The sequence below is a fragment of the Phaenicophaeus curvirostris genome, unplaced genomic scaffold (genome assembly GCF_032191515.1).
Source record: "Phaenicophaeus curvirostris isolate KB17595 unplaced genomic scaffold, BPBGC_Pcur_1.0 scaffold_93, whole genome shotgun sequence".
NCBI classification, from domain to species: domain Eukaryota; kingdom Metazoa; phylum Chordata; class Aves; order Cuculiformes; family Cuculidae; genus Phaenicophaeus; species Phaenicophaeus curvirostris.
This window is the reverse complement of record NW_027206715.1, coordinates 294,629-318,125: the sequence shown is the minus strand read 5'-3', so window position 1 is coordinate 318,125 and position 23,497 is coordinate 294,629. Positions and strand designations below refer to the sequence as shown.

At 54.9% G+C, this 23,497-nt stretch overlaps 1 protein-coding gene across 2 annotated transcripts; it reads right to left on the bottom strand.

The window, feature by feature from the left end:
• Positions 1-1,038: 1,038 nt before the first annotated feature.
• On the bottom strand, positions 1,039-20,446 carry LOC138734531 (leucine-rich repeat and fibronectin type III domain-containing protein 1-like protein). Of its 2 annotated transcripts, none has more exons than XM_069882245.1 (3): positions 20,317-20,446; positions 6,685-8,076; positions 1,039-1,880 (listed from the first exon to the last, which is right to left on the bottom strand). In XM_069882245.1, exons 2-3 carry the CDS (start codon positions 8,055-8,057, stop codon positions 1,325-1,327), a joined length of 1,929 nt encoding a protein of 642 aa, XP_069738346.1. In that variant the 5' UTR covers positions 8,058-8,076; positions 20,317-20,446; the 3' UTR covers positions 1,039-1,324. The 2 variants fall into 2 exon arrangements, with proteins under 2 accessions (XP_069738346.1, XP_069738347.1); XM_069882246.1 differs by having other exon boundaries at positions 1,338-1,930.
• Between the last annotated feature and the right edge of the window lie 3,051 nt (positions 20,447-23,497).

Here is a 23,497-nt window from a genome sequence, read left to right as displayed (position 1 = left end):
GAAGGAGGAGTCGCCATGCTGGAAAGGGCGCGGCGGCCATGCTGGGAAGGGCGCGGCGGCCATGCTGGGAAGGACGCGGCGGCCATGCTGGGAAGGACGCGGCGGCCATACTGGAAAGGACGTGGCCGTCATGCTGGGAAGGTCGTGACCGCCATGCTGGGAAGAACGCGGCCGCCATGTTGGGAAGGGCACGGCCGCCATGCTGGAAAGGACGCGGCCGCCATGCTGGGAAGGACGCGGCCACCATGCTGGGAAGGGCATGACGGCCATCTTGAAAATTACATACCCGCCATCTTGAAAAGGACATAGACGCCATCTTGAAAAGGGCACAGCCGCCATCTTGAAATGGACGCAACCGCCATCTTGAGAAGGACGCAGCCGCCATCTTGAAAAGGACACAACCGCCATCTTGAGAAGGACGCAGCCGCCATCTTGAAAGGACATGGCCGCCATATTGAGAAGGACACAGCTGCCATCTTGAAAAGGACACAGCCGCCATTTTGAAAAGGGAGTGGTGGGGGGAAAATCTGCTGTGCCGCCATCTTGGGAAGGACAAAGGGGAAGGCGCCATCTTGGGGAGGTCTCAGAGCACCCCATGGGCTTGAACACCCCCCCCCTCCCCCATGACCTGAGCCCCTTTCAGCCCCCCCTGCTGGGGCAGCCTGAGCTGGGGAGACAATGGGAACGGGGGGGGGGCTTGGAGGCCCCTTCCATGGTCCTCGAGGCCCAGGGGCTGGAGCGGCTCCTCTTTGAGGCCTTTTCCAACCCCCGCCCTCCCCCCTCGCCTCTGGCCCTGCCACCCCCCGAGGAAGCCCCTCAAATCAAATTCTCGGAGCTCCAGCGTCTGAGCCCCTGAATAACCGGAGAGAATACGCTAAAATACTTCCCGCTTCGCCTCCTCGTTTGTTTTCGAAGCGCCTTTATTTCTCCTGCGGGAACCCTCCGCTGGTTTTCCTCCTCCTGGCGGGGCCCGGCGCGCGTACAACAAACCCACCGCACAGCAACGAGCTCGTAAGAAGTCGGGAACGTTTAATAACAAATTATTCCTTGAAGACACGAGGTGTTGAAGCTGCTGAGAGTGAGAAGGGGAAGGGGTGAGGATCCTGAGAGGCCAGTTCTGCTGCTGGTCGGCACCCAACCGAACAAAAATAGAGCATTTCAAAGACAAACCCATTGGACCGAGCCCCAGCCGGGCTCCGCTAGAAAAGAACCGGTAAAAAAACCTTGGAAATCACACACTTAGATTTAATATATCGAAAGAAAATCGTTAAGAATGCAAGAACTGTATACAGATTAAAAAAATATTCTTTGAAACCATCTGATCTTAAAAATAGACGATAGTAGTGAAGCTTAAAATACAACCCGTCGCGTCGCGACGGTTGGAGCGAACGCCGCCTCGGCGCAGCCGGATCCGTCTCGTTAAGGTAACGCGTCGGTCGTTAAAAACGTCGGGGCGGTCGGAGTCGCTTTGTCGCCGTCCAACTCGACCACAGTTTTGCCTCGGAGGGAAGAGCCCGAGCACTCGTGGGGCGAGCTCGCGCGCCGCTCGGCCAGCTTGGAGGTGGAACGAGCCATGGAGCCGCTCTGGCTGCCGTTGGTTTGCGAGCAGACGTTGTTGACTTTGGCGGGTTTGTTCTTGTGGTGGTTGTTGTAGACTTTGTATTTCATGAGGAGGATGAAGATGAAGACGAGGACCGACGCCACGATGATCCCCCCGATAATGATGATCATGGTGCCTCCAAGGAACTGGGCATGGAGGGAGCGGCACTGCTTGTACTCCTCCTGGGTGGTGAAGTGCACGCAGCCGAGCACTCTGGTTGCGGTCAGAGAGGTCAGCCCGTCGTCGTAAACGGCGAGAACGCAGAGGTCGTACTCGCGTCCTGCAACCAGATCAGTCAAGAAGAAGGATTTACTAGGAGCTGGGATCATCCTGGAAGAGAAAACGAGCACAGTAAACGTTTGAGTTGATCGAACCTAGGGAGAGCTCTTGAGTGTCGGTCAAAAGAGGAAACTAGGGGAGCGGGAGGGGAGCTCAGGGACCCGAGCAAGCAGCAAACATCCATTGTTCCTTAGGTTACTCCGCAGGGATCACCCCATCCGCAGGCATCACCCCGTCCCTGGAGATGTTCAAGGCCAGGTTGGATGGGGCTTGGAGCCCCTGATCCAGTGGGAGGCGTCGCAGCCCATGGCGGGGGGTTCGGAACTGGATCATCTTCGAGATACCTTCCAACCCAAACTATTCCATCATTCGTAGATTCATAGAATCATTTGGCTTGGAAGGGACCTTCAAGATGATCCACTTCCAACCCCCCCCATCCAACCTGGCCTTGAACACCTCCAGGGATGGGGCAGCCGTGGCTCCCCTGGGCAACCTCGGTCTCCCCACCTTCCCCGGAGAACATTTCTTCCTAAGATCTCATCTCAATCTCCCCTCTTTCAGCTCAAAACCGTCCCCCTTCCCTGGAGGCCAAGCCCTCACCGTTCCCCACATCCCGGCACTACGGCTCTGCCTTTGTTCCACCTTCTCCCCTCGCGGTCGTGCTCGTTTGCCAAGGAATTTAACCGCTACGCGATCATTTTGGGCCGTGAGTGCAATCGATCCGGCGCGGGGAAGGCCGACGGCAGCAGGAAACGTCCCGGCGGTGTCGGCGCGGAGGTGAACTCCTGCCATCGCTCTAGGCACGTTGCCTACTCAGTCGTGAGCCGCCCTGCCTCGTTCGCCTCCAAGCTTCCAAAAGCTGCCAAAATAGCTCCTTCTCCCAGCACGATTGCAAATAAAGCTTTAAACCTAGGAAGAATCCGTCTCTCCCGCGTTATCAAGGCTTCACGGAGCTGAAAATCGCCCAGAATTACCAGAAGAGCTGATAGAAACCAGATATATTTGGTCTTATTCATCATTTCTACTCAATCAGCAGGGCTGGAACTGTTTGATCTTTAAGATCCCTTCCCAACTCGACCCGTTCCAGGTTTCTACGACTTGTAGGAAGGGCCAGAAAGCACGTGGGTAAGCGTTGGGAGCGAGTCTATCATCCGAAAGATTGATTGTCCCACCAGACCCCATAGGCCACAGCTCAGAGAGCAGCATCTTCCAAACAAACATCTCCATTGGCACCGAGGTCGACCTAAATAACATTTCAAACAGGGTTGACTCATGTTCTAGTAGGACGCGTTGGAACTAGGGGGGTTGGACCTAGATGGTCTTTAAGGTCCCTTCCAACCCAAACTATTCTATGACTCAAGGCCAGGCTGGATGGGGCTTGGAGCAACTTGATCCAGGGGGTGGAACTGGATGGACTTTGAGGTCCCTTCCAACCTAAACCATCCAATGAGTCTATGATCGTGCTATGAAAGATATTCAGGATGCCGGACAATCCTTGAAAACCCCACGGTTTAGGAGCCCCGTGATTCTAAGCGCGGTAGAGCTTATCAGCCTCCCAGTGGAATTATTCCTTCTCAAACCCGAAGCTCGCAGCAATCAAAGTAATTTCCTTAATTAGTTTGCCTGAAAGACATTTCACAACAGCAACAGAGAAACCAGTCACGTTGGCCGGGAGATCCTCAGGTCTCCAGGGAACAAAAACCTTTCACTTGGCCGTTCTTCTCGGGGAGGTTGGTCTTTTCTGATTCTTAGAAATGTTCTTGTGTTATTTTATAATAACAGCCCATCCAACTTTTCCCCAAACCACCTTCATTTACATCAGAGACCATCGACTCAAGGAACGGGTTGGGTTGGAAGGGACCTTAAAACCCATGGGAGGGGGCAACCTGGGCCAGGGTCGCCCTGCTCTCACAGCAAAACATTTCTCCCCAAGATCTCAGCTCAATCTCCCCTCTTGCAGCTCAAAACCGTTCCCACTCATCCTATCCCTTCATCAAGAGCCGTAATTCCGTGCCAGCATGTCTCCTGCCACCCGCAGTCAGCCAGGAACAAGCAAAACCCTCCGGTGAAGACTCAGCTGTGAAATCTGCTCACAAAGCTTCTGACAAAACATCATTCCGTGAGGTTGGAAAGATTCCCAAGCGACGTTGTCGACACCAACCAACCGAGCCGAGCAGCTCGAAATAGAACCAGGGAGCGGTTTGGGTTGGGAGGGACCGCCAAGCTGCCCCATGAGCTTCACACCTTCCACGGGATCAGGTTGCTCGTGGCATCTTCTGTCTCGATAATGATGCTGCCCACACAAAAAAAGGTGGTTGCCCCATCCCTGGAGGTGCTCAAGGCCAGGTGGGATGGAGCAACCGGATCCAGCGGAGGTGTCCCTGCCTATGGAGAGGCTGGAAGCGAGTTGGCTTTGAGATCCCTCCCAACCCAACCCAACTCAACCCAACCCAACCCATTCTATGACGCGTGAAATCGCTGATAACGTGTCCTTGTTTTCTCCCTTGAGAGAAAAACTCAGAAATGGGGAAGCAGATCGTTTTTAATCTGGTCTACGCGGTGCCGTTGGGTAAAGGGCAGAGCTGTCACTCTTGGGGAGAAGGTGCTATCTTGCCAGATCGATATAGCGACGGTTACATCTGTTGCGTTAAGAGCAGTTGGAATCGGCCACGCGACGTCTGCTCAAGAATTCTTGAATTAGTTCAGCGCAGGACGATGGAAGAACCTCAGCGGCAGGCGGGATTTCACCCCGAGAGGGTTGAGGAGCTAAAAACCCGTCGCGTGGGTCAAGCACCCGCGTGAAACTTCGGTGGTGGAACACACACGTGACGCGAGAGGATGGGGGAACACGTTCTTGGCCAAGGGAAGCCATGTGGACACCTGGGGCCAGGGTCTCCCCACCCTCCCAGGACAACCTTCCTTCCTACGATCTCATCTCAATCTCCTCCGATCTCATCTCAATCTCCTCCCCTCTTTCAGCTCAAAGCCGTTCCCCTCGTCTCGTCCCTGCATTCCCTCATCAAGAGCCCCTCCGGAGCTTCCCTGGAGGACCCTTTCCATACTGGAAGCTGCTCTAAGGTCTCCTCAGAGTCTTCTCTTCTCCAGGCTGAAGAACTCCAGCTCTCTCAGGCTGTCCTCACGTGGGAGGTATCCCAGCTCTTGGATCATCTCCGTGGCCTCCTCTGGACTCGGCTCCCCAGGAACGAACTTCTGTGATCAGAAAAAGGCCACCAACTTGCTTGACCCATGGCGAAGGGTGGAAAGTCCCGTTCGACACCTCTCCCGGAGCTCCACCCGTGCCTGCGAGGCACCCACTGCCTCTCCCTGCTTCTCAGGTGGTTTCCTCCAGCAGGAGCACTGAACAAAATCCCTTCTGGAGCCCCGACCGCAGCTGCCAATCCACCTCGGCGTCACGTTTCCCTTCGCTCCGCGGCTTTGCGGCTCTTCCCAGCAGCGATGGCACAAACGTTCTCGCAGCTGACACCGAAACGAGGCTTCGTCTTCCAGGCAGCTCCTCAGCATCCCTGTCAGATACCAACCAGGCATCCTCCCACCCACTCTGCAGAGACCCTCGCTTACCCTCCCTGCATCCTTCCTAGCTCGTAGCCATGACAACCGGAGGATGGATGCCATCCTGCCTCAAATAGCCTCCTGGAATGAGTTCTTCTACCAGGAGACTTCTGAGAATCCCAAGCGACACGCCTGTTTCAAGGGCTTCATACAATTTTCATGCCCAGTTCTGTAGTTTAGGAGCCTTTGCTTGGGATTTGGAAGAGGAATCCCAGCGGAGCAGCCATCCTACATCCCTCTCCTTGGGGAACGCTGCTTCCTAAAGCGATGGATGTGAGCCCCAAAGGGCAGGTTTGTTGTTTTTTAGAGATGGCAACGTGTTCTCGCAGCCCAGAAAACCAAAACTGCATCCTGGGTGCGTCCAAGGAGTGGGACCAGCAGGGAGGGAGGGGATCCTGCCCCTCTGCTCTCCCGAGACCCCACGTGGAGCCCTGGGTCCAGCTCTGGAGTCCTCAGCACAGGGAGGACGTGGAGATGCTGGAGCGAGGCCAGAGGAGGCCACGGAGATGATCCGAGGGCTGGAGAACCTCCCGTTTGAGGACAAGCTGGGAGAGTTGGGGTTGTTCAGCCTGGAGAAGAGAAGGTTCCATGGAGACCTTAGAGCAGCTTCCAGCACGGAAAGGACCTCCAGGAAAGCTGGGGAGGGGCTCTTGATCAGGGAAGGGCAGGGACAGGACAAGGGGAACGGTTTTGAGCTGAAAGAGAGGAGATTGAGGTGAGATCTTAGGAAGGAATTTGTTCCCGTGAGGGTGGGGAGACCCTGGACCACGTTGCCCAGAGCAGGAGTGGCTGCCCCATCCCTGGAGGGGTTCAAGGCCAGGCTGGATGGGGCTTGGAGCCCCTGGTCCAGCGGGAGGTGTCCCTGCCTCGGATAACAACACTTCATCAGCATGAAAGGCAACCAAAACCTCTGCCTCCGTTTCTTTAAACGTAGCAACCAAGATATCGCTCATCGTCTTCACTCGGTCCATTAAACCGGAGTGACGAAACTTAATTATGGCCGAAAAGACTTTTGAGACCCTCAGGAGGATCTGCTCTTGGTTTTAATCGCCTCTCTCCAACAGGGGGACTTTAACGAGTGAGTTGAAGGCAGCCGTTGCCTCCTCAACCCCTCCTCTCCCGTGACCTCTTCCAAACTAGACCACACGACATCGAATACGTCCAAACATTCCATCCCTTCCACTCCCGTGACTGAGTTTGTCGAGGAACGAGCCCAGGAAGGCGAGCGGGGTTACCTGTACACGAGGATGTCGTCAGCGGAGCTGTTGTACTGGATCTGGTACATCCGAATCCCGGGGAGCTGATGCTGAGAAGGCCACTGGATAAGAGCAGAAGATGACGTCAGCTCGGCCACCACAACCTTCTCTTGCTGAGCCTTCGTTTCATTCGGAAAACTCGACTTTGCCGATATAAGAATATCCGAGGGGCCGTTCTCGTGGTCTTTATCACAGTCGGTGCTGTTGGCCAGGTTGGGGTAAGGGTTAATGAGGAGCTCAACCGGAGCCGTCGACTCTCCTGCGGCGTTGGACGCGATGCAGGTGAACGTGCCCTTGTCGGACAAAGTCGTAACCGAAATATCCAGCGTCCCGTTCTCGTAAGAAACCGTCCTAGATGTGTTGGAGACCAATTTGCCGTCGGGCGAGATCCAGCGGACGTAAGGGTCTGGATCCCCAACGGCTTTGCACTTCAAAGAGACGCTTTGCCCTTCCGTCACCGCTACCTTCGGGGTTCGGTGCGTGATCATGGGCGGCTCGCAGACAAATTCCTCCTCTTTGATAGACCAGAAGTATTTGCCCATCAGTTCCGGGGGAGAAGCGCAGGTTTCTAGGTCGTCTTCTCTGGTGAGACGCCTCAACCAGACGAGTTCGCAGTTGCAGTGCAGAGGATTCCCCCCAAAGCTGAGCACCAAGGACGTGATGGGGGATCCTTTCGACTTGGCGTACACGGGGATTCTGGAAAACAAAGGGTCGGGAGGGATCTTTTTCAACTTATTGGAGGTCATGTCCAGCCGGGCGAGTTTGTGGAGGTTGGAGAAGATTCCCTCTGGCACGAACTCGATGAGGTTATGATCCAAACTGACTGTGTTGACGTTAGTAAGCTTGGCGATGGTTTCCCAAGGAACGTTAACTAAGTTGTTGTAGGACAGATCCAGGTCTTCGATCGTCTCGATAAAGTCATCCAACGACCCAGGAGAAATATAGTTTAATTGGTTGTTACTTAGTATTAGATGCCGGAGGTTAATTAAACCTTTGAAGTGGTCTTCGTTGATGTACGTCAGTCGATTACTGTCCAAGTGTAAGGCGTGAAGGCCTTTGAGATCAAAAAATGCGTAAGGCATGATTTGACTGATTGTATTCCTCGAGAGCGTCAGATGGATCAGGTTGGTCATGTTGGCAAAATCCTTTCTCCTCAGCGTGGTGATGAAGTTGTCCATCAGCCTCAGCTCCGCCGTCCTCCGGTCGATGCTGGGAGGCACGAAGAGAAGCCCCGTCTTGGTGCAGAGGATGGTGAAGGACGGCGAGAGGTTTTGGCACATGCATCGTTTGGGACACATCATGGCCTTCACAGCTGTGCTAATAACCAGTAGGTAGACAACCAGCCTTTCCATCGTAAGAAAATACCCAGACCTGGATGGGAGAAAAGAGAAAACAAGCAAGAAATCCACGTCAATAGATTTCATTGGTCGCGAGGAATCCGTTTACAACGGATTTTCGAGCACGCGTCCTACGATTCTACCATCAACACGTTCCCAACCAACCTCCCTGTCCCCTCAGCGAGGTGACAAGGTTGGATCTAGGCAGGAGGTGAAGAATGAATCACCGCAGAATGGGTTGAAAGGGACCTCCAAGCCCATCCAGCTCCACCCCTGCCATGGGCAGGGACACCTCCCGCTGGATCAGGGGGCTCTGAGCTCCATCCAACCTGGCCTCGAACCCCTCCAGGGATGGGGCAGCCACCGCTTCCCTGGGAAACCTGGTCCAGTATCTCCCAACCTTCATGGAAGAGCGTTTCTTCTTACGCTCTCATCTCAACTCCTCTCTTTCCGCTTAAAACCGTTCCTCCTTATCCCATCCCTGCGCTCGCTGATGGAGAGCCCCTCTCCAGCTCTCCTGGAGCTCCTTTCCCTCCTGGAAGCTGCTCTAAGGTCTCCCTGGAGCCTCCTTTTCCCCAGGCTGGACAACCCCAAGCCCAAGCCCATCCGTCCTGGCTCTGGTTTTGAGGTGCCAGCCCCAAACCTGCTTTTCGTCGGCGCAGTCGTGGTTAATTCCCATCAACACAACTTTCCGTTGCGAATCGCCATCGCCCCGCAACATCGTTTGTAAGAGTAATTGTGCCGCCTTCGCCGCTGCCTCTACAATTGTTAATTTTAGTGCCGTGCTCTCACGTTAGTAACATTTAATTATTCTTTAGCGGAGCGGCCGTTCGAGCGGGGTGGGTTTGGTCCTCGTTCCTTATCGCCCAGATGGCCGTTAATCCATTAAAACGGCATTAATATTTGCTAACGACAAAACGAGGGAATTACACTATCGCGAGGCGGCCCCGTCTGGAATAATTGGGCGACCGTTAATCCTAGCAGGAGGGAAAAGATGGAGCCATTAGAGGCAAGCAGGGTTCGGAGGGAGCGGCGGTGGAAACGGGTTGCTTACAGGAAGGATTCAAAGGAGAAAGCTCGTTGTGCAGCTAATTAAACCCCGTAAAAGCTGTTGGGAAAGAACAGTCAAGGCAAACCTGAGAGAACGACAGAATCACTCGGTTGGAAGAGACCTCAGAGATGAGGGAGTTCAGCTGAACGTGTCCACCACTCACCCGGATCCCCAAGCACCTCATCTGCCTGGCTTTGAAAGCCCTCCAGGGATGGAGGCTCCACCACTGCCCTGGGCAGCCTCTTCCAACGCTTCAGCACTCTTCCTCTAAAGAAATTGGAGAAGACCTCTAAGCTCATCCAGTCCAACTGTTGGCCCAACACCACAGGATCAACTAAACCATGACCTGAAGGGCCACGACACCTCCGGGGATGGAGGCTCCACCACTGCCCTGGGCAGCCTCTTCTCATGCTTCGCCGCTCTTTCCATAAAGTTATCCCCAATCTCCAACCCAAACCTCCCTGGGTTCAACTTGAGGCCGTTTTCTCTCGTCCTACCAAGGAGAAGAACGTTCTCCATCTCTCAGTGCCTCTTCTCCGAAGGCGTTTCTCAACAATTCCCGTCACCTTCTAAAAACGTCGGCGAGGGCTCCGTCCCACGTGCGCTGTGACCACAGAGCAACCAGCCCCTGCGGGAACCCGCTGAGAGGAACAGAAGGAGCGGCTGCAGGAGACGCCGCCGATGACTCAGGTTGGAGCGCTCTCCGCTTTGAGTCACCGAACCGGCCTCGGGTTGGGCTACACGGAGTCGCGGGGCCGCCTCCTTGAGAAGAAATCGTTTCCGCATCGTCTCATGCTACTAAAAGAGCGGAAAGTGGGATTTTTATGAACCGAATCACCAAGCCATGAAGCGTCCACCTACTTCTCTCAAGCATTTCACCGCGAGATGCTCGACACGAGGTGTCACCGACTCCGTTTCCACTCTTTAACCAACCCAAAGCGTTTTAGCGTCGATGACAGCCAACCTGACGGGGCTGGCAGACAATCATCGCATTATGAATCGCGTGCCACCACCGTTGCCATCCTTCAACAACGTCTAACGAGCATCAAATTGCACCCTCGGCGCGCACGCGGGCAGGTCTGTCATTACGCTGACAACGAAATGATGGTATTTGGAGACCGAGCCACTAACGAAAGAACGAGAGGGAGAAGAAAACCACCTTGGGTTCAGGACGTAGCAAGTGGGTCGCGTGGAAAATGGGTCTCTTCCTACAGAAACATTGCTCGCCGAAATCAAGAGAAGCTACGAACCCGGAGTTAATTGACCCTCATAAATTGTCTTCCTCTGCCGACGCCTCCCGCGGCGCAGACGACGCGCCCCAGCAGCAGAAGACGGCGTGAGGTGTTATAATCCAATCGGAGGCAGGTTGAAAAACCAGACGAAGAAATGAACCCAGAACAATAAACCCCAACAACCAAACCCCTAAACCGCAAGCTCCGTTTTGCTTTGGGTTTTAAAACCTCCCCTTGTGGGTTTTGATTAGAATCAAGGGGCGGTTTGAGCCGGAAGAGACCTTCAAGCCCATCCAGATCCACCCCCGGCCACGGGCTGCATCACCTCCTGCTGGATCGGGTTGCTCTGAGCCCCGTCCAGCCTGGTCTCGAACACCTCCAGGGTTGGAGCCTCCACCGCTTCTCCGGGCAGTCTGGGCCAGTTTCTCACCACCTTCGTCATAAAGAATTTCTTCCCAGCATCCTAAAGCCAAACATTTTTTTAGAGGGGGTTCGGAGGACAAACCACCTGCCGCACTGACATGACCACCACCTTCATCCTCGCTTTGGAGAGCATGGAAGGAAAAAAAACCATGCAAGACAACCAGACTGCATCATAACCCACCTCTCCTAATTAAAACAACTTCAACCGGCTGAGGAACGTTAAGGTCTGGTTGACCTCAACCATGGATCTCCAGGATTTTTGACCTTCCAGAGGCTACGGTTGCTCTTGAAAGCTGAAAGGTTTCCAAACGTTGCTACTTAGAGCATAATGAATATTGTTGTCTCCATCACTGCCTTTAAAAGCCAGGGCAGAGAACAGCAGCGTCAGCATTCCTGGTAATTAAACGCTTCGCAAAGCACTACGAGATGTTCCGCTTTGGGAAAAGCGTGATGGAAATCCAAGGGCTGGAAGATAACAATCCAAAAAGTCCATCTCATTGCTTCTATATTCATTTAAAATGTTGTTATGCTCTTCCACAAAGCTCTAATTTAGAAACTAAAGCGTGTCTGATGCTGGAGTGACCTCGGCAACCTCAAAACTTGAAGCTTTTTCCTCAACGTTCAAGAATTCCGGCTGGAGAAACGCAACGGATTAATTCATCTTTAATGCTCTGTGGTCTTGGAGGCTTCGTTCCTTCCCTAAAACTATTCCTAACCCTCTCAGGGTCACAAAAGGGATTTTTAGGTGAAAGAGAGGAGGTTGAGATGAGATCCAAGGATCCAAGAGGATCCGTGAGGGTGGGGAGGCCCTGGCCCAGGTCGTCCCGAGGCTGCCCCATCCCTGGAGGGGTTCAAGGCCAGGTTGGATGGGGCTTGGAGCCCCTGATCCAGCAGGAGGTGTCCCTGCGCACGGCAAGGGGGTGGAACTAGATCCATCTTTGAGGTCCCTTCCAACCCAACCTTCCAACCTGGTCTCAACCCAGCTTTAAACACCTCAAAGTTGAAGCCAATTAGTTAATACCGCAAAGCCGTCGGCTTAAGAAGAAAACCCCAACAGGACCAAAGAAAACCTCTGACCTCTATGGAACGTCTTGAGGATACGTCTCCTTCAAGAGAAGGCGCTCTGCCTTCCCAACTCCGCGTCTGCCACTTGGAATCATGGAAGGGGTTGGGTTGGAAGGGATCTCAAAGCTCATCCAGTTCCCATGTCCCATGGGAACTGCCCATGGGAACTGGATGAGCTTTGAGATCCCTTCCAACCCAACCCATTCCATGACATCAAGTTGTGAAAAGCAGCCCGATGTTGTCCTCCTTTCCCTGCTTCAGCACAAGGCTCACGAGCTCCAGCCCGGGGAGGATCATCCCTCGGAGAATAAGGTCAGTTCAAGAGGATTGGGGATGTTGAAAAGCAGCTGATTCAGTCGGATGTGTCAGCCCTGGGGGATCACGACGCGTCTGCTCTAAATCCCAGCATCACGCTCGTCACTCCTCGCTCCTCCCTGGAACATCATCCTTTCTCATCAAGCTGCCAAGACTTTCAGGGCTGCTTCTAACTTCACATTCTTCTCGCTCCATCACGATTTTTGCCTTTGTCCAGGTGCGTTTGGACAAAAAGAGACTTTTCGACACCTCAAAGCGTATTTGAATTTAACCAGGCGTTTGGAGAGCCGCTTTCGTGCTCCTCTAAGAGCTTTCGTTGCTTCCATGAACCACGCTGAGCAGCGAGCGCGGACGCTCCGGTGTCTCCAGGAGAACAAACGAAGCTTTGGAGATCCACCTTGACGCTCCGTAGTTGACCTTATGATCTCCCAGCACCACAGCAAGCAGAGAACCCACCCCATCCCAAAGCAGTTAGCGAGATCTACGTCCACCCACAACCACCTCATGGTCACCACCTCAACGACCCGAAGGTCTTCTCTCTTAAAGGTCTTCCCTCTTCTCCCACCATCAACGCAGAAACAGCCCAAATAGCCCTTCAAGCCAGCGCTGCTGGAGCACGGAGACTTCCTAAAGGACACAAGGACATCCGAGCAGCGTTAATTCATCGCTAATTGGGGCAGGGAAGCCTGAGTGGGAAGGGGATCTCCTGTTGTCAGCAACGGGGGAGGCTTCTTCATCAGTGGAGCACAGGATCAGAGAAACCGAGCTCCAAGCAAGCTGGAGAACATCTACTTTGAGCTCAGAGTTGCTTTAATTCACTCCAGTGCAGCCGCGTTAGCACCGCTCTGCACCCAAGGTTAATTATTCCCGGCTCCATCGGGGCTGATCCACCTCGCGCCGCACGCTGACACAGCTGAACTCGGCTCCCGAAGTCATTTGGAGGTTTCTGCAGTGGAACCAGAGCCCGGCGAGGCTTTTAGGGAGTTGGAAGAGCCAATCGGAGCTCCTCCCTCCGTAAAAGTCAGGATCCGTGCCCGGCCGTCAGCAGCTTCCAGGTCCCCCCGGGGAAAGATGCAGCCTCGCCTCTGGTTGCCAGAGCTGCAAAGTTAAGCAGCAGCTTATCTAGGGCAGCTGCCGAGACGGCTGAAAAAATCACCAACGCCGCACGCAGACGCACGAAAAATCACAAAAAGCCCCAGAAAACAGCAAAAAAAGCAACAAGAAAACCCCCACCCTATGCAAAACCCCACCAAAAAACTCAAAAAATGACAGAAAAACCGCCCCCTCGCACCAAACACGGAGAAAACCCACCAACCCCCCCTCAAAAACATCAAAACCCAACACAAAAAATCTACCCTACGCGGCGAACGTGCACAGAAACCACCAGAAGAACCCGGGAAACGGCAAAAGTGACCCACAAAACCCACCCCCCGCCATGAAACGTGCAAGAAAACCCAACAACCCCCCCAAAAAAGGGTAAAAAACCAACACAAAACCCACCAACCCCCCCCCAGAAAACAGCGAAAACCATCGCAGAAGCCATCCTCCAACGAAAACACACAGGAACCACCAAAAGAACACAGAAACCACCAAAAACCGTGGTCCTGCTGGCCACGCTTCTCTTGATGGACTCGGTTGGCTTTCTGGGCTGTGAGCGCACGTCACCAGCTCACGTGGAGCTTCTCGTCAACCAGCACCCCAAGTGCACCTTCTCGGGGCTGCTCTCCATCTCAACACGCCCCAGCCTGGATCGGAACCGAGGGGTCGCCCCAACCAGGGTGTAGGACCTTGTCCTTGGCCTCGTTGAACCTCCCGAGGTTCTCACGGCCTCACTTCTGCGCCTCGTCCAGGTCCCTCTTGGCCTCGTTGAGCCTCCTGAGGTTCTCACAGCCCCATTTCTCAACCCATCCAGGTCCCTCTTGGCCTCGTTGAGCCTCCTGAGGTTCTCACAGCCCCATTTCTCAACCCATCCAGGTCCCTCTTGGCCTCGTTGAACCTCCTGAGGTTCTCCCAGCCCCATTTCTCCAGCCTGCCCAGGTCCCTCTTGATGACATCCCATCCTTGGACGGGCTTTGAGGTCTCTTCTCACCCAACCCAACCCTTCCATTCCACGATTTTACGCTAAAGGCACCACTGAAGCAGCGTTTAAATATATAATGAACACAGAAACCCGTGGCCCCCGAGCAGATTGCGTTTCTAATTAAGCAACGGAGGAGGATGCGGACCCCTAAATGCCATTTGAACAATTCACGGCACCTCCAACTTTTCCGCATCCTCCACTTTTCCACCCGACGAAGCCAAACGCTCACCCGAAACCTGTACGGCTGCCAACGAACTCCCCAATCAGTGCTCCCAGTGCTGCTAATTAGCGAGGTGTGGGGGCTAAATTGGAAATTCAGGGGAAGAAATGGTGGCATTGGCCAACTGGAAGGGGTTGAGGAGCTGCAGAAAGCCCAGCGCTAGGATAAAAATATTCCTAGAAGGGGCATTTTATTTCAGAACGTCGATATTTGGGTCCATTAACGCAGGTTTTATTTGGTTTCTCCATCCCAGCTCCTTTAATAGCTCTGCTGGTTTCCTCAGCTCAGGAATGATTAGTCAGGGCGTTGGGGAACTCCCTTCTTTTCTCCTCTGCTGGGAAATTAATTTGCAATTCAGATCTCCGGTGCGGTGACTCAAGGAGGAACGTGAAAAAAAAAAAAAAAAGAGCAGAATCGGAGGAAAGAAATGAATCCCAGGCTTCAGAATGAGAACAAAACCTCCACAAGGGCCACAAGTCACAGGTCGAGGAGACCCTTCAGCTACCTTGAAATAGGGGAGGTGGCGTAAAAATCACAGAATTAGGCATACAATCATGGAATTATGGAATCGTGACACGCTCCAACAGCTCCAGGCAAAGGGAATCGGAGCCAAAAGGTAAAGAAACGGCACGAAAAGGCAACGGCGTTCCCGGTGTCGCACAACGCTCGGAGCCAAAGGTCCCTTTCCTACACATCCCAGCCAACAACAGGTCAAGCCCTCAGCCAAGAGACCATGAAGCAGCCCCAACCTCCTCTTTCAGCAGCCCCAACCTCCTCTTTCTTCTCATTAATCCACAAATAAAGCCAAATCCTTTCGGCAGCGGCATCCCCACCACACAAAAAGCTGCCTGACTCATTCTCATGCAAATGTCCCTTGGAGACACCAAACCAAGGGGAACCCACGTGCGGAGACATCCAGCCCTCCGGCGTCCTGCTCTTCAAGGGGACTCGAGGATTACGGAGTTGGGTTTTACAAGGAAGAATTGGACCTACAACTACAACTCTCACCGTTTCAGGGCTCATCGGGGCTCGGGCAGCTCAGCCTGGGAGGGAAACGTTCTCAGATTTGTCCTCTACCCAAAAATCCACCTTAAATCAGACCAATTCAGAATCGTGGAATGGGTTGGATTGGAAGGGGCCTCAAAACCCATCCAGTTCCAGGCGGAGACGGCCTGATCCGGTGGGATGTCCCTGCCCGTGGCAGGAGGGTTGGAACTAGATGATCTTTAAGGTCCCTTCCAACCCAAATTCTTCTATGATTCATGTGGAGCTTCTCCCCCGGCACCCCAAGACCCTTCCCTCACAGATGCTCCCAAGCCGTTCTCCACCCAGCCCGGATTTGAGATTGTCCCGACCCCCGTGGAGGACCTTGCCACCCTAGATCACACCTTGGATAAGAAAAAACCCTTAATAACATACAACTTGGGCTCACCAAAATGTGGAATCTGGCGCTAAGCAGGCGGAGAGACAACTTCATGGTGCTGACCTGGTTTAGTGCCGCTCGTACGCATCGCGTCTCACGATGGAACGAAATAAGAATAGAGGGAAAATGCGCCGTCACAGCAAAATCTGCAGCTCCAATAAGCCTAAAGCGCCGGGCAGAATCCCCGTTCCTGAAAGACCTCACGGCATCGCCCACCTGGCAGCCCTTTCTCTAGGGAAAGATCAAGAAGGAGGTGGTGGTCACCAAGAAGCGGCTTGGGTTGGAAGGGATCTCAAAGCCCATCCAGTTCCCATGGGCAGGGTCACCTCCCGCTGGATCAGGGGCTCCAAGCCGCATCCAACCTGGCCTTGAACCCCTCCAGGGATGGAGCAGCCACCCCTGCTCTGGGCAACCTGGGTCAGGGTCTCCCTACCTCACAGGAGACCATTTCTCCCCAAGATCTCATCTCAATCTCCCCTCTTTCAGCTCAAACCCATTCTCCTCCTCCTATCCCTGCCCTCCCTGACCAAGAAACACCTGCAAGCCCTCAGAGGGAGCCTCGCTGCCCTTTCGCTACTGAATTTCACAGCTCCTGAGGGATTCTCAGCTGCTCTGCAACCTTCACAGACCTCCAGCCAAGTGATGGTGGCCTTGAAGCGCAGGGTCTTCTCCTAGAGATCAACCTTTGTTCCTTCCAGGCACAACAGGGTAGTGGATCCAAGGCTCCCAGAGGGTGATTCATATGGAAAAAGATGTTTTCCTGTGAGGGTGGTGGCCCAAGTTGCCCAGCAAAGCCACGGAGGTCTTCAAGACCAGGTTGGATGGGGCTCGGAGCACCGTGGGGTGGAAGGTGTGGAACCGGATGGGCTTTCGGGTCCCTTTCCACCTATGGTGGGACGCTACGAACGGGGCTTGGAGCAACCCGATCCAGTGGGACCTTGGGGTGGGGTGGGGTGCGTGTGGAACTGGGTGGGATTTGAGGTCCGTTCCATTATTGGTGGCACGCAAGAGCTCTTCAAGGGTGGCGTTGGGCTGATGCGCTGCGGGTTGGGCTTTTCTATCTCAGCCTAATAAATAATGATGGAAAACATCGCTTTTGCCACACGCTCCTGGTGGCGAGCCAAGCCCGGACAGGAGGTCACGGACCTACATGACCATAAACTCACCCCGGTGTGACAAACAGCGTCCCCGAGCCCCGTGCTGGCCGGTGCAGCCACAGCTGCTGGTTCCTGCTGGGAAGCTGGTTCGTGTCCTTTAGACGCGTAACACGAGCCCCAGGCTGCCTGCAAAATGCTGCGCGTAGGCGTATCTCCAACGGCTTCTTCTGAGCGTAAAACCCTGCCCCGCGTGTTGGTGAAAGCTCAAAAGTTGCTGAGAAAAAAAAATCACACCCAGCGCTAGCGGATAATTAAGAGAATCACCCAACGGGTTGGGTTGGAAGGGACCTCGAAGCCATGGACAGGAACACCTCCTACTGGACCTTCTGGCCCAGCTTTTCCAGAGAAATCAGGGCTGCCCCATCCCTGGAGGGGTTCAAGGCCAGGTTGGATGGAGCTTGGAGCCCCTGATCCAGCGGGAGGTGTCCCTGCCCATGGGAACTGGATGGGCTTTGAGGTCCTTTCCAACCCAACCCCTTCCAGGATTCTATGATTTAATACGGAGTCAAGCAATGAAGGGAGTAACCTCATATGTTTGATCGCGCTGATGGGCCAAGAAGCTGTCACCGCACCATTTCATTGACAGCCTGGAGGAAAACCCACTCCCAACGCCCACCGAGCAGAACTGGTGAGCAGAGCTGGGTGGAAAAAAGATGGGAAGAGCTTGAATTTAAAATCACAGAATCACGGAGGTTGGAGAAGACCTCTTCGCTCATCCAGTGCAACCATCAGCCAGACTCCACCGTTCCTACTCAACCGTGTCCCAAAGCGCTGTGCCTACATGGTTTTGGAAGCCCCTCTAGGGATGGAGCCTCCACCACTGCCCTGGGCAGCCTCTTCCAGTGCTTGGCAACCCTTTGGGGGATGAAATTCTCACCAAGATCCAATCTGAACCTCACCCACGCAACCTGAGGCCAGTTCCCTTCATCCCATCCCTTGTTCCTTGGGAGAAGAGTCCAGCACCCACCTCACTCCAGCACCCACCTCACTCCAGCCTCCATTCCAGGAGCTGCAGAGGCTGATGAGGTCTCCCCTCAGCCTCCTTTTCTCCAGACTAAACAGCCCCAGGTCCCTCAGCCTCTTCTCCGCTTCTCCAGAGCCTCCCCCCACTCCGTTCCCCTCCTCCAGACGTGCTCCAGTGTCCTTCTTGGCCCAGAACTCAACCCAGGATTTGAGATGTGGCCTCGCCAGCGCCGAATCCAGGAGGACCACCCCTTCCCTGCTCTTGCTGGCCGCGCCGTGGCTGCTCCGAGCCCGGAGGCTGTTGGGTTTCTCGGCTACCCGGGCCACCGGCTGGCTCACATTCATCATACGCTCTCGACCAACACCCTCAGGTCTCTCTGTTCCAACACCAACCCAATCCCCTTCCAAACCCATCCCTACAAGCAGGTTCTCCCAGCCCTAGGAGCATCCACGCCAAGCCCAGGTGGGCGATGAGATGATTCCCACCGGGAAAGCCGGGATCCAACGTCTTCCAACTCCATCCCCTCCCCAAAAGCCGGCAGGGAAAGAGCCCTCTCGTGGCAAACGCAGCGAGCAGACACTGCGCTGGAGACGAATCCTTGGAGGTGGCATCCGAGGAGCTGGTTGGGAGCAGAGGGGAAAATGCTGCAACGCCAGCAGCCTCGGAGTCATCGGGGTTACCGGCCGGCCAGGGCTGGGCTACCAACCTGGCAAGATTGGCTAACCGACCCGGAAAGCCTCGATTTCCAACCCAGGAAACCACACAGGAGAGTAAAAAACAGCATCTCCTCCTCGATTATATAAAGGTCTCGGTGGAGAAGATAATAACGACCGGTTGCCTGTGAATTATGAGCATCCAGGTGCGACAAAAATCGAGTATTAATTGCAACCACCCTCCATTCCCCCCCCCTTTTTTTTTTTTTTTTGGATAAAAAAATACATCAACTACCCATCCTGCTTCGTAGGAAGAGTTTTCACTCCTTTACCTCCAGGAAAAAGCGAAATATTCAGCTCCCAGAGGGGATTTTGGGGCTCTCAATGCTTTCAAGCCATTTTCTGGGTGGCGAGGCCCCCCGATTCTCCTGCCGCGTCGCTCCCAGCGTGCGGTCGGAGGAGAATTCCTCCTCTCGGGGCGCGTTGTGCCGGCTCTGCGGTCTTTTCCCCCCTCTTTGGGTTGCAGCATCACCTTAAAGCGGGGCTCAATGACAACGCCGCCGCGATTCCACCCCGAGAGCCTCTGAGCTCCTTTGGTTTTGCTCTTACCCATCGCTTTAGCTCTTCACACCCCTCCACCCTTTGCGGAAAGGACACGCCACGCTCCAGACCCTAAAAAATCGGCTTACAAAGCACGCAGGTGCCCGTTGCCATGCGGCTCGTGCTACCAAAAAAAAAGAAGGAAAAAAGGTAGAAAAAAGCGAGATGGAAGCATCCGATGACTCCCAGGGCCCTTGATGCCCCACGAACCCCTCGTCCGGCATCTCCAGCCGCAGTCGCCGGGCTCGACGCGAAGGGTGGGTCCCACCTGGCTTCGTTTTGGGGCGCAGAGGTAGGAGCCGAGCGGCGGGTGGCACAGCCGACAATGACACTGCAATTTATCCCAAACTCTCGGGGGGTGGGGGGGATGAGAAACCACAAACCCGTCGCTTCCAGGGGCTCTGGGGGTGATTTTTCCCACCCTACGCGATGCGAAAAGCCAGAGGAGCAGGGGAGAGACATGGAATAAATTGAATAAATCTCAGCGCCATCCCTTCCAGGGGCTCCTTTCCTCACGATTCTCACCTGGCACAACGTTAAAAGGCAGAAATGAAAAGGAAAAACGCTCGGGGGGGTTAATAAATCCCAAACCCATCGCTTCGAGGGGCTCCTTGCCTGATTTTCTGATCCTACGCGACGCGAAAAGGCAGAAAAGCAGAGAACGAATATCGGGGGCGGCTAATTAATCACAAAACCATCGCTCAGACCGGCTCCCTTCCTCATTATCCTGCCCCGACACGACGTGAAAAAGCCAAAAAGGAGAAGGACGAGCACTTGGGGGGTTGATAAACCCCAAATCCATCGCTTCGAGGGCTCCTTGTCTGATTTCCCGACCCTCCGCGATGCTAAAATCGGAGGAAAACGTTGAAGGGGGGGGGGGGGGGGGGATAAATGGCAAAGCCCTTCGCCTAGAGCGGCTCCAAATCTTATTCCCCGAGCTGTTAAAAGCAGAAAAAAGGAGGAGGACGCGGAAAACGAGGCGGCGGAGGGGGAGAAGCCGAGCGGGGCGCCGAGCAGAGGGAGCGGCGCATCCCGGCGGGGATGCCGGGGGAGCCTCCCCTGCCGCCCCGCATCCCTCCCCCGCCACTCACCTCCCTCGCAGCGAGCCTAGAGGGGCGGCTGCCCCCTCCCCGCCGTTCCCCCGCCGTCCATGCCCGCTCGCAGCTCCAGCCCGGCCGGGGAACGGCGGGGGAAGCGGCGCCGGGCAGAGCCGCTACCGCAGGGGCCGCCCCGGCTCCGCTCGGCGGCCCAGGAGGAGGAGGAGGAGGAGGAGGAGGAGGAGGGGAGGAAGGAGGAGGGGGAGGGGGAGGGGGAGGAGAGCCGCCCCGCCCTGCAAATGCAGCCCCGGTGCGGGGAGAGGCGGGGCAAGCTGCATCCCCGTCCTGGGGATACGGAGAGGGGCAGCATCCTGCTCGCCGTGGTCCAGAGAGCAGCAGCATCCCGCGTGCTGTGGTCCAGAGAGCAGCAGCATCTTACTCATAGTGGTCCAGAGAGCAGCAGCATCCCGCGTGCTGTGGTCCAGAATGTATCAGCATCCCACTTCTTGTGGTCCAGAACTCATCAGCATCCCGCGTGCTGTGGTCCAGAACTCATCAGCATCCTGCTTGCTGTGGTCCAAAGAGCAGCAGCATCTTACTCATAGTGGTCCAGAGAGCAGCAGCATCCCGCTTGCTGTGGTCCAGAGAGCAGCAGCAGCAGCATCTTACTCATAGTGGTCCAGAGAGCAGCAGCATCCTGCTCGTGGTAGTCCAGAGAGCATCAGCATCTTACTCAGAGTGGTCCAGAACTCATCAGCATCCCGCTTGCTGTGGTCCAGGATGCATCAGCATCCCGCTTGCTGTGGTTTAGAACTCATCAGCATCCCACTTGCTGTGGTCCAGAACTCATCAGCATCCCACTTGCTGTGGTCCAGAACTCATCAGCATCCCACTTGCTGTGGTCCAGAGAGCAGCAGCAGCAGCATCTTACTCATAGAGGTCCAGAGAGCATCAGGATCCCACTTGCTGTGGTCCAGGATGTATCAGCATCCCGCTTGCTGTGGTCCAGAGAGCATCATCATCAGCATCTTACTCAGAGTGGTCCAGAGAGCATCAGCATCCTGCTCGTGGTAGTCCAGAGAGCATCAGCATCTTACTCAGAGTGGTCCAGAACTCATCAGCATCCCGCTTGCTGTGGTCCAGGATGCATCAGCATCCCGCTTGCTGTGGTCCAGAGAGCAGCAGCAGCATCTTACTCGTAGCAGTCCACAGAGCATCAGGATCCTGCTCATGGTAGTCCAGAACTCATCAGGAACCCACTCGTGGTGGCCCAGACAGCATCAGGATCCTGCTTGTGGTAGTCTAGAACTCATCAGCATCCTGCTTGCTGGGGTCCAGAGGGCAGCAGCATCTTACTCAGAGTGGTCCAGAGAGCATCAGCATCCTCCTTGTGGTAGTCCAGAACTCATCAGCATCCCGCTTGCTGTGGTCCAGGATGTATCAGCATCCCTCTTGCTGTGGTCTAGAACTCATCAGCATCCCGCTTGCTGTGGTCCAGAGAGCAGCATCAGCATCATCTTACTCAGAGTGGTCCAGAGAGCATCAGCGTCCTGCTTGTGGTAGTCTAGAACTCATCAGCATCCCACTTGCTGTGGTCCAGGACGCATCAGCATCCTGCTTGTTGTGGTCCAGAGAGCAGCAGCATCATCATCTTACTCATAGCGGTCCACAGAGCATCAGCATCCTGCTCATGGTAGTCCAGAACTCATCAGCATCCCACTTGCTGTGGTCCAGAGAGCAGCATCATCATCATCTTACTCAGAGTGGTCCAGAACTCATCAGCATCCCGCTTGTTGTGGTCCAGAGAGCATTGGGATCCTGCTCGTGGTGGCCCAGAGAGCATCAGCATCCTGGTAGCCCACAGAGTATCAACAGACCCTCATCCCACCCCTGCACTCCCTCACCAAGAGCCCCTCCCCGGCTTTCCTGGAGCCTCTTTCCGTACTGGAATCTGCTTTAAGGTCTCCACGGAGCCGTCTTTTCCCCAAATCCCTCGGCCTGTCCTCACACGGGAGGTGCTCCAGCCCTCGGATCATCTCCGTGGTCTCTTCTAGACTTTCTCCAACATCTCCATGTTCTCCTCCTGAGGACTCCAGAGCTGGATATGGGTCTCCAGGCACGGAGGGGGAGGAGGGGAGGTGGCCCCCAGGACCTCAACCGTGATTACCCTTTACCCGCAGCCAAATTGCACAAATTCAGAGATGAAAAGCGAGCGTGAGGCAAATCCAGGACCTTGGCAGGGAGGAAAAACCTCTGTGCGATAAGGTCTCCAGGTAGGAAAAATGCCAAGGGAGGAGAAGAGGAGCACGTCCCCGACACAATAGGGAGCGGATGCAGATACGGTGTAGGAATCGCACAGACAAATTGCTACCCGAGCACGGTTTTATCGCTTCTGGGTGTTTTATTTGTTTGTTTATTTACTTTTATTCTATTTTTGGAAGCCTTTGATTACCACAGGCTGAGGAGCAATCCTTCCCAGCTGCCGCTGCTGATCTTCCCTGTAAAATATCCAGCGCGGAATATCCTTCGCGTTGGATTCGTAGAACCACGGAATGGGTTGGGTTGGAAGGGACCTCAAAGCCCATCCAGTTCCAGCCCTTGCAGGGGCACCTCCCTCTGGATCAGGGGCTCCAAGCCCCATCCAACCCAGCCTTGAAACCCTCCAGGGATGGAGCAGCCACCGCTTCTCGGGGCAAACTGGGTCTCCCCACTCTCCCAGGAACAAAATTCCTCCTAACATCTCATCTCAACCCCCTCTCCCTTAGTTTAAAGCCATTGCTCCTCGTCCGATCACACCAGGCTTTGCTGAAAGGTCTGCTCCCAGCTTCCCTGGAGCCCCTTTCAGCACTGGAAGCTGCTCTAAGGTCTCCACGGAGCCTTCTCTTCTCCAGGCTGGAGAGCCCCAGGCTACGTGGGAGGTGCCCCAGCCCTCAGATCATCTCGGTGGCCTCCTCTGGAGTCCTTGCTGTCCTGACAACTCCAGAATTGGACGTGGGGCTCCAGGTGGGGTCTCACCAAAGTGGACCTGAGGGGTGGAATCCCCTCCCTGGCCCTGCTGATCCCACTCTTTGGAGTGGGAGGTCCAGCAGCCTCTGCTCAGAGCGTGGGGGCCGCATTGCGGACTTGAGCGCGTCTTCTCCTCGGTTGGGGCTGTCCCTTTGTGCAGTGTCATCCCCGCACGTTGCAGTTGGTTACCATGTCAACCTCTGAATGATCCTTTCTCCTATTGAAAGGA